Source organism: Leptopilina heterotoma, unplaced genomic scaffold (genome assembly GCF_015476425.1).
Source record: "Leptopilina heterotoma isolate Lh14 unplaced genomic scaffold, ASM1547642v1 Lhet_221, whole genome shotgun sequence".
Taxonomy (NCBI): Eukaryota; Metazoa; Arthropoda; class Insecta; order Hymenoptera; family Figitidae; genus Leptopilina; species Leptopilina heterotoma.
Window position 1 is genome coordinate 129,678 of NW_025110939.1, and position 11,526 is coordinate 141,203.

The following is an 11,526-nucleotide window of genomic DNA, read 5'->3' on the forward strand; positions in this document are numbered from 1 at the left end:
AACTTAATTTTAGCAAAAAAAAATATTAACTTATGATATTAAGTGTAATTCAGTTCTTTCCTGTGAGTATTGAAACTGCAAACATTAAAGAAGCTGAATTAGTTCAGAAATTAGTTCTTTCCTGCGAGTATTGAAACTGCAAGCATTAAAGAACAACTTAAACTAACTTAAATTTAATTTAAGATTAATATCACGCAATAATATAATTAGTTTCTTTATTTAAGTGTCGAAACTCAAAGACTAAGAAACTACTTAAAATTAAACTTACAAATTAACTTAAAAATAAATCAAGCCTTAAATTAAAATTATATTATAATAACCAAGCAGTAGACAAACAAGGGTGTTAAATAAATTTTCATATGCAGTATTGTAATAAATAATTTTAAGTAATTATGAAAAATCAAAATACTTATTTAAAACTTTTAATGAATTCAGTGGTATGTGATAAAATGATATTCGTAGTTGATTATATTCTTCTTTTATTTGTGAATGGGATTAAAATGGATTATGATAAATAAAATAAAATTTTAAACAGGCACTCAAGATTTGAGCTGTTATGACGTTATTCTCAATTAAGGATAGAAGAAAAATATAGATTTAGAGTTATAGAAATTTTATTATCAGAATAGGTTAACTATAAAGGTAGGTATACAATGGTTAACTTTACCCAATACTTACAGTTGTTTTATCGGCGTGTATTCGCACAATTACTTAATATTACTTTTAAATGTTTTATTTAAAAGGCAAAACGTTTTAAAATGAGTTAGAAACGGGATTAAAACGAGTAGTATAGCTATGAGGACACCAGGACAGGTCGGTAAGGTAGATTCCTACATTATCAGTGGTTGGTAGGGTGCGCTCTACCTTACCGACCGAGTTAGTTCCGGCTGCCACCGCTAGATGGCGCCACTTGCAAATTCCAAACCCCTTTGGCGGGAAATTTAAAAATTTAATTTCAAACTTTCAAGTGGCTTAGAAGGGATGTTCTACTTTGCCGACAAGGTTCAAGGTTAAGCCAATAGATGGCGCCACTAAATTTTTAATATTAGTGAAAAAATTATTATTAATATTTATTTAAAAACTATTTATTTAATTAAGATAAGTTCAGTTAATTTTTTGTTTACTAATATTATTATTAATTTTTTGTTTACCAATATTATTATTAATTAACTATTAATTTTAATAGTTTATTATTAAACGTAAGTATTTATTACTTAAAACTATTTAAAAAATATTAATTGTAAACATTTGTTTATTATTAATATTTATTTACAAACTATTAATTTAATTAAGGTAATTTCAATTAATTTTTTATTTACTAATATTATTATTAATTATTTATTAATTTTAATAGTTTATTATTAAAGGTAAGTATTTATTACTTAAAACTATAAAGTATTGTGTGAAATCAAATTTAAAAATTCGCGCCAAGAACAATTTGGACAAAATTGGTTTGTAATTTCCACACTTTTCTGCTTGTTTAATGTGTGGCGGGAATTTTTAAATTTGATTTCACATAATACTTTAAATTTATTATTTAATATATTTATTAAGTAATTTTATACCTAATATTGTAAAAAGAAAACATTAAAAATTTTAATTATTAAAAAAACATAGTTCATCATTAAAAAATTATAACAATTGTAAATATTGTGAAAGGATGAGGTTTTATATTGAATATAACGCCCCTGAGATACAACGACCATGTTTCCTGACAACCTAACCTTTACTATAGAAATTCAGTGACATTATCATCATGGTAATCTAATTTTTCTACTTTATTATTATTATTATATTATTATTAATTATATATATATATTTGTAGTATGTATGTATTAATATATTCTTGTTTTGTACAGAATTCCAAAATAATAAAAATTTATTGTTTCTGTGGAGAAGAGCAGTGCAAATATCGAGCTCTGCAAACAGAAATTGTAAGTTCAATTTATTCTCAAATTCTAAATAAATTTGCAACTTCATACCAATGTTAATTAGAGTCTTTATTTTGTGAAAAAAAACACCAGTGACAAGTATTGAATCGAAGTGAAATTCTTAAATTGTTTATTTTGTGAAAAAAAAACACCAGTGACAAGTATTGAATCGAAGTGAAGTTCTTAAATTGTTTATTTTGTGAAAAAAAACACCAGTGACAAGTATTGAATCGAAGTGAAATTCTTAAATTGTTTATTTTGTGAAAAAAAAAACACCAGTGACAAGTATTGAATCGAAGTGAAGTTCTTAAATTGTTTATTTTGTGAAAAAAAACACCAGTGACAAGTATTGAATCGAAGTGAAATTCTTAAATTGTTTATTTTGTGAAAAAAAAACACCAGTGACAAGTATTGAATCGAAGTGAATTTCTTAAATTATTTATTTTGTGAAAAAAAAAACACCAGTGACAAGTATTGAATCGAAGTGAAATTCTTAAATTGTTTATTTTGTGAAAAAAAACACCAGTGACAAGTATTGAATCGAAGTGAAGTTCTTAAATTGTTTATTTTGTGAAAAAAAACACCAGTGACAAGTATTGAATCGAAGTGAATTTCTTAAATTGTTTATTTTGTGAAAAAAAAACACCAGTGACAAGTATTGAATCGAAGTGAATTTCTTAAATTGTTTATTTTGTGAAAAAAAAACACCAGTGACAAGTATTGAATCGAAGTGAAGTTCTTAAATTGTTTATTTTGTGAAAAAAAACACCAGTGACAAGTATTGAATCGAAGTGAAATTCTTAAATTGTTTATTTTGTGAAAAAAAAACACCAGTGACAAGTATTGAATCGAAGTGAAGTTCTTAAATTGTTTATTTTGTGAAAAAAAACACCAGTGACAAGTATTGAATCGAAGTGAAATTCTTAAATTGTTTATTTTGTGAAAAAAAAACACCAGTGACAAGTATTGAATCGAAGTGAATTTCTTAAATTATTTATTTTGTGAAAAAAAAAACACCAGTGACAAGTATTGAATCGAAGTGAAATTCTTAAATTGTTTATTTTGTGAAAAAAAACACCAGTGACAAGTATTGAATCGAAGTGAAGTTCTTAAATTGTTTATTTTGTGAAAAAAAACACCAGTGACAAGTATTGAATCGAAGTGAATTTCTTAAATTGTTTATTTTGTGAAAAAAAAAACACCAGTGACAAGTATTGAATCGAAGTGAATTTCTTAAATTGTTTATTTTGTGAAAAAAAACACCAGTGACAAGTGTTGAATCGAAGTGAAATTCTTAAATTGTTTATTTTGTGAAAAAAATTCCAGTGATAAATTTAGAGGTTATGTGCCAAAGTGAATTTCTTGAAATCTTTATTTTGTGAAAAAAAACACCAGTGACAAGTGTTGAATCGAAGTGAAATTCTTAAATTGTTTATTTTGTGAAAAAAATTCCAGTGATAAATTTAGAGGTTATGTGCCAAAGTGAATTTCTTGAAATCTTTATTTTGTGAAAAAAAATACCTGCACTGAAAAAAAAATTCTGTAATTTTACTGGCTACGTATGTGCGGAAAAAAACCTATGCTGTGTGTGTCATTTTTACATTTTTTCTGTATTTTCACTGTATAAATAGGTTAATATTCAAGAAGATTTGTTAATATTGTACAAAATTATGGAGCGATTTTAAATTGCACTGTAAAATTCCTATTCAAAATGAAATTTACATACTCGGTATGCGAGGCAAAAAACCAATGCTCAGTAGAGTGAATTCACATTCGGATTGGAATTTTACAGTGCAATTTATTAAGTGTAGTAAGATCAGATAATTTTGTAAAATAATATTTACAGAATCATGTAATTATACTGTTTTAAACAGTAAAATTCAGACCTTTTTTTTTACAGTGTGTGATACATTTAGAGGTTATGTGTCAAGTACATTTCTTAAATTGTTTATTTTGTGAAAAAATACCTGTGATGCATTTAGAGGTTATGTGCCAAGTAAATTTCTTAAATTGTTTATTTTGTGAAAAAAAATACCAGTGATAAATTTAGAGGTTAACTTTAGGATAATAATAAGATCATTTAATAATATTTTCCTTATAATATAATTTAAAAATATAATTTTTTTAGAATGAAATTCAAAGGGCAATCGATAGAATGCGTGAGATGAGTTACGACCCTTCACACCCGGAGATGTTCATCAGGAGAGCACGGCGCTGGGATCAGCTGCCACCTGACCAACAATCAGTTGTAGAACAATCGGTTGTGAAAGACGGCTGGATCCGTCAAAGAACCGCACCAAAATTGACGACATCATGTCAACCGTCTGAAATTTGTTTGCAACCTCCTGCACAACAAATTCCAGATTTTATGGAGTCGGAGAAACATCCTCCTCCAGTAAAACGTCGTGTAGCACACGTATCAACGCTCCACCAACCATCTCAGGCTCCAACGCCATCATCATCTCGTGCTCCGATTCCGTCACCTCGTGCTCCGATTCCGTCATCTCGTGCTCCGATTCCGTCACCTCGCGCTCCAAAGCCACCACCTCATGCTCCGATTCCACCACCTCGCGCTCCGATTCCGTCACCTCGTGCTCCAACGCCATCATCATCTCGCGCTCCAAAGCCACCACCTCATGCTCCAACGCCATCATCATCTCGCGCTCCAAAGCCACCACCTCATGCTCCGATTCCACCACCTCGCGCTCCGATTCCATCACCTCGTGCTCCAACGCCATCATCATCTCGCGCTCCAAAGCCACCACCTCATGCTCCAACGCCATCATCATCTCGCGCTCCAAAGCCACCACCTCATGCTCCGATTCCACCACCTCGCGCTCCGATTCCGTCACCTCGTGCTCCGATTCCGTCACCTCGTGCTCCGATTCCACCACCTCGTGCTCCAACGCCATCATCATCTCGCGCTCCAAAGCCACCACCTCATGCTCCGATTCCACCACCTCATGCTCCAACGCCATCATCATCTCGCGCTCCAAAGCCACCGCCACGTGCTGCTTCAGCTGCAAGGAGATCAATTCTCATTCCTCCTCCACCACTAAAGGGAACTTTGCGCCAACGATTGCGGCAGTCCCTTAAAATGTTAAGATAAATTCATCTTTTTTTCTCAATTGTCTTCACACTAAGTTTTTTTTGTCGAACATTAAGTTCAAAGCTTTTTTAGAATATGTTTTTTTTGTTAAACATTACGTTCAAAGGTTTGATATACTAAGTTTTTTTTTTGTCGAACATTAAGTTCAAAGCTTTTTTTAGAATATGTTTTTTTTGTTAAACATTACGTTCAAAGGTTTGATATACTAAGGTTTTTTTAGAGTCGAATATTAAGTTTTAAGCCTTATTTATAATATGTTTTTTTGTTGAACATTATGTTCAAAGCTTTTTTTTATTCTTAGTTTTTCCTTTTTTAATCAAACGCTTCACCATTTTTGTTTTGATTTTCAATACTTTCTGCATGTTTTCTTTGATTTTGTAAGTTTGTTCCAATTGTTTATGTTCATTTTTTTCTTGAAAACCTACATATGTAAAAAAAAGTTTTTTTTATTTTATATATAAAGATATATATCTTTATTTTGTACATATGTATATTTTCATATAATATATATTTAATAACTTTCGGTAATGGACTTTTGTTTTATTTTCACATGCTTTGAAATTTAGTTTAGTTGCATGAGTTTTCTTTATTGTTTATTTAACTATAATTTTATAAAAATTTTGTTTTATACTTTAATCCTATTCTTGCATTGGTTAAATAATAATATGGGTAATTAATTGTTATAATCTAACTTTGTCTTAAAGTTAAATTAACAATAATTTAGCTCAAATTCAATTTAACTGTAATTTAAAATTTACTTTACATCAATTTAACTTTTATGTAATATTATTTCAATTGTTTAATTACAAGATAATGCTATAATTATTTTTGCTTAATACTAAATATTTCTAACTTAATGCTAATGAGGGTATTTAATTAAATACAGTGTTAATAACATTTCATACATTTATTATACTCAATATACAAAATTTACACTTGTTTTATTTTAAATTCAATATGGTTGTATGGACCACCAATATACTTCAGCCGCAATTGTCCAGAACTAATAGCTTCTTGCATCTGATCCAAGCATATAGAGTCATCAGTGAACATTGGTACAAATCTTGAAGGTAGGAATGTATTGAACTTTTTATCCACCTCAACGACGACCTTGACTCCATACCTGGTGTTGACAACCTGGATCTTCGTTATAGGATACTTATGTCCAGGAGTCAGCTCGGATAGCGGCTTCGTAGGTAGGAAAGCATCCATGCGACCAATGGCGTTGATTTTGGTTAGATCCATCTTTTCTTAGAGATAATACTTTGTGAAGTTACAAAACAGAATGAGCTTTACAGCTCAAGGTGCCTCTATTTATACTCAAATATCACGCATTACCCCCACCATTAATTCTGCACATGCGCATTACCCCCACCACTAATTCTACGCATGCGCAATAGCGTTTTATGTTTGTAAAATACCCCCACTTTTTATTATTGAGCCACGCCCACTTTGTGACGTCATAAGACAAGTCTAGACTAGTTTTAACATGTTTAATAGTTTTACACATGTGTAATAAAGATAATAGGATAGGGAAAGGTTAATTAAAGTAAACATTAATAGACATTTAATACATTTATTCATTATATAGGAAATTTTCACAATCATTATAAAAATCTTTCAATGTACAATCATTGTCAACTTCATCATTATTTTCTATATTATTTCGTAGTACATTCGATGGTTGTATCAACCAATTTCGTAGATTACATACATTTTTCACAGCACAGTTGCTAAAGCTACGTGTGTGATTTGTACATGTAGATGAACTATCTACACTTAAACTTTTTAGCGACGGACATTTAAAATCATCTAAATTAAACACATTTAATGTATATTTTTCTAACCATTTTTGTTTTTCTAAACCTTTTACATAAACAGTAGGTGTACCTATTAATACTTCTTTTATTATAGGTTGTAATTCTTCATAAGATACGTCACCAGCAGCCCAATCGATACCATGATAATTATTTGTAAGCCATCGATTCTCACATTTGTATCTTGCAGGCAATCGACTCCAGGCATATGGCGGCTCGAAGAGGTAGACCAATGGATGAGCATCTTGTTGAAGTGGTAGAATCGCCAACTCTTTGATGACAAACTCGTTGTATGGTCTCTTGAAGCACTGAATATCTACGACGTACGCCATGGTATCTGAAATAGAATAATAGCTCAAGCCTTAGAGAGACGCTCTCTTTATAGCCTTCCCCCCACCCACTCCAAATACCCCCACTACCAATGTCGTCTATGATTGGTCAATATTTCCACCAATCACGTTACTTTTTTAACAACACCGCTGATTGGTGTATACTGTATAATGCGGTCGTGAATTATAAGGCAATATGCAGCTGTATTGGCTGGAAAATTTACACTTGCTTCAAATTCCAATCGCACATCTACAGATGCTTGCTTCAGAAATTCATTTTGTTTTGAGCAATCAATAACAGCCAATGGTGCATAATCTTTAAAGTTATTTCTAGTTAATAAAGGTTCAGATTCTTTTCCATAGTAGGATGGTTGAAAATTACAATACATTTCATATAGTATGGAAAATTTGTTTTGAGTAAAATTTAAATTTAAATCTCCATAAGGATAGTACTGTGAGTTTAAGAAAAGTTTAACATTGAGAAGATTACAGGTATCAAATAAATTTGCATACCTTCCTTGATCTTCTTTTCGATTTGTTTGAAAACCAAGAATAACATATCGAGGTTTTTCAACTTGTGTTGAAGTTTTTACAGTCCACACGTGCTTTTGAGTGGCAGGAATCATAGGATACTCATACAAATCCCATGATCTAAAACTCATTGTTATAAGTGAGTCTTTTTCAATGAATTTCAATAATTCAATTTTTTGGCGATCATTTACCATTAAATATGGAATTAACCATTCAATTTTATTAATTATAATTCTAAATTCTTCACGCTCAGCTACTCCAATGTTTACTACAGCATTGAGATCAGTACGAGATCTTGTTAAAATAAGTTCATGTTTTGCATTTACAACAATCTTTCGATAGTCTTCAGCAAAACCAATAATCATACTTAGTGGAATATTTACATCAAAATATCCAGCATCATTTGTTACTCTAGTATCATCATCATAAGGTAGATAACCAGCATTTTCAGAGTAAATCATTTGATTAGGTGTTTGAGAAATTAGATTTTTCATTGTGGTTGTAATACCAACATTTTTAGAGCGATCAATTTCAACACCATTTAATTCATAACGAATCTCATTAAACAGGTAGGAAATACCATTGCTAATTAACTTTGTATTAGTTACAAGCGTATTGTTTGGCTTAACAATTCTGCCAGTGACGTGTAGAGTACTTTTAGAGGGAAGAATGTACAAGTCTTGATGTTGAACTGCAATTCGAATCTCGTCACTGTTATTAAATGCTGATGACACGTATGGTTGATGTGCATGAATCTCATAGTGTGCCACAGAATTATCAAATTTAACTGGACTTAGAATGTTTAAAATTTCTTCCATTTTTGTTACAACAACAAATAAAAAGTATGTGAAAAATTAATTTTTTCCCTTGTTTTCTTGATAAACTCTTAGGCCGAGCTGCTTCAGAAATATTATGTTCTGAGATGTTAGTCTCTTGCGAACTGATTGAGGACTGAATGACTTCTGACATGGCAACTCTTTTATATAGCTTCCACCAGTTTTTCTATGAAATACAATTCCCATTACGTTGATTTAACGTGTAATCGAATTGTTATAGTTTCACCTCTAAAATTTATTAAATCTCCGTCTTGATCAACGATTCTTACTTGAATATTATGTATTGTCTTCACGGCGATTGGAAGGTAAATGACGTGAGATGGAACTTCCACAATCTTATATCCAGCTGGAACAATTGGAAAAAATTCGTGAATTGTGTGTACCTTTTTATTATTTATGTATGCACCAGTAGTAATGTTACATTCAATTCTGATAGCATTTACCTTAAGAATGGCTACTGGTACATCTGACGTATGAGGCTTATTAGCTGTCAATATTCGTGGAGTAAATCCTAATAATTTACCAATTGAATCGTTTTGTTCAAAACTCACTTCAAGGCTGCTTGTTATTTCACTACGTAAAGTATTATTGTTAGGTTTGATTCTTACAATTTCAGATCCATTTTCAATAGAGTTTTGAATATATTTTTCAATATCTTCAATTTCATAGCTTCCAGGGGGTATAGTAATCACTTTATCACCAATATAAAATTTATTTTTACCTTGATCAATATTAGGAATTGAATTGAAGGTTAGTAATTCAACTAAGCCAAGTACATAATTTTTGTTAGATAATAATTCTATCGGAGGAAAATATTCTGCCTCCAGGACAGATGAATTACCTGAGATAGTCAGAGTAAAAGATTCTTCCATGTTGATGACTTTTTATAAACTGATTAGCTGGAATGACTTACAATCACTTATATAGAATATATTTTTGAGTTATTTCAAGCTGTCCACATAAGAATTTTAGACATAAATGACCACAATTAAAGCTATTATAATCTTGATAATTTTGATGATTATACTGTATTAAAGTATTGTAACCTAAGTAATTGACAAGTTCATAGGGTGGTTGAAGATTACCAAAACTATCAAAGTATACTGCTTTATTATTAACTTTTTTATATGCAACCCAATGAGTTCCAGAACCATCTTTATCATCTAAATTAATAATGGCGGATTCACTTTTTCGAGGACCACTTATAGGTAGTTCATTTCGCATAAAAACTCCTCGAAAATTGGAAATTTTCATTTCTTTAGCATATTTAAGTAAATCTAGATCTGTAAGTGCTCGTTGAGGTAGCTTTAAACTTTTTTTTTCGTACATCGTCTTTTAATACCTTGTCCTTTAACGTATGGTTTCAAATGAAGTCCCAAACCTTGTCGGTATGGTTTTAAATGTAGACCTTTACCAAGTGCAACTGCTTCCAACTCTCTATTATGACGCTGAGCTTCCTTCAACTGCTCTTTTGCTGCACTTGCATCATTAACAGCTTTTGCTACACCAGCAGCTCCCCCAGTAAGCGCTCCAAGTGCACTTAGACCAGCAAAAATGGGAATCAATGGTAACAGTCCACCAACTTTTGATGGCACAGGTAGAATACGAGGTGTTAAAACTTTTTCTCTACCACCTGCATTCCTTACAGCTTTTCGAGCTGTTTCAATAGCTGACTTTATTGTTGATCGAGCATCATTACCAGGAATTATTGATTTTCTTGCAGCATCAACAATTTTTCTAAGATTTACTCGTTTTTTTGATTTTATCTTCTTTACTCGTTTCTTTGACTTTGTCTTCTTCTTTAAACCCATTCCAAATTTTGATTTTGCTTTCATAGCGTTTGTTATTGCGTAAGCTGCAGCTCTTTCACTATATTGTGCGTCTGGAGCAAATACACGTTGCCACGCTTTGTCAGCTAATACTCTATCAGCAGCGTTTCTTTCTTCAACGTTTTCTCGATTTTTCGAGTACGCAATATCGTGCTCTTTACAAGCGGCGTCTAATGGATTAACACCTGGATCACCTCTGTCTAGACGTTTTGCTAACTTTGTACCTGGTCCACAATATTGATAACCTGGCAAATGTAATTCAAATGGTAACTTGTTTATAAGTTTATTAATTAAACCTTTTCCTCGAGAGCGATGATGTATAATCATACCTTACTCTGTGAAAGTTAAAATTAGAATGACTTGTGAGCTATATAAGCGCTGTATTTATACCTTTAGCGGCAGTCTAAATCAGGATGCGGTTCAAGGAACAACTTCACAAGCTGCCAGTCGTCAATCTAGACTCGATTGTTGAACAACAAGAGAAGAAAGTGAAGCGTCATGGTAGCTTGTTATCAGGTAGTATTCGAGCTATTTTTTGTGGACCATCAAATTGTGGAAAGACAAATGTACTCCTTTCTTTAATTTTACATCCTAATGGTCTTAGATTTGATAATATTTACTTATACTCAAAGTCTTTACATCAACCCAAGTATAAATTCTTGGAACAAGTTGTAAGTAATGTTGAAGGAGTAGAGTATTTACCATTTAGTGAGCATGAAGAAGTCATTACTCCTAAAGATGCAAAACGGAATTCAATATTTATATTTGATGATATTGCTTGTGAGAAGCAAGATAATGTAAGGGCATTTTTTTGCATGGGTAGACATGTTGATGTTGATTCTTTTTATCTTTGTCAAACATATGCCCGCGTTCCTAAACATTTAGTACGTGATAATGTTAATTTACTAGTTCTTTTTCGTCAAGATGAGAAAAATTTAAGGCATGTTTATGATGATCATGTTAATACTGACATGACATTTAATCAATTTCGAGAACTATGTTCAACATGTTGGAATTCAGACAAATATGGATTTGTAGTAATTGATAAGGATTCTGATTTAAATGATGGAAGGTATAGAAAAGGATTTAATAGCTTTGTAACACTATAAATATAAGATCATTCCTAAAATATTGTTAGTTCAAT

General features: G+C 31.3%; 1 protein-coding gene across 1 annotated transcript; it reads left to right on the top strand.

Moving 5' to 3' along the window:
• Window positions 1-4,086: 4,086 nt before the first annotated feature.
• On the top strand, window positions 4,087-5,040 carry LOC122502173 (vegetative cell wall protein gp1-like). The gene has a single exon (XM_043612098.1). The coding sequence runs from the start codon at window positions 4,087-4,089 to the stop codon at window positions 5,038-5,040; it is 954 nt and encodes a 317-aa protein (XP_043468033.1).
• The last annotated feature ends 6,486 nt before the right edge of the window (window positions 5,041-11,526 follow it).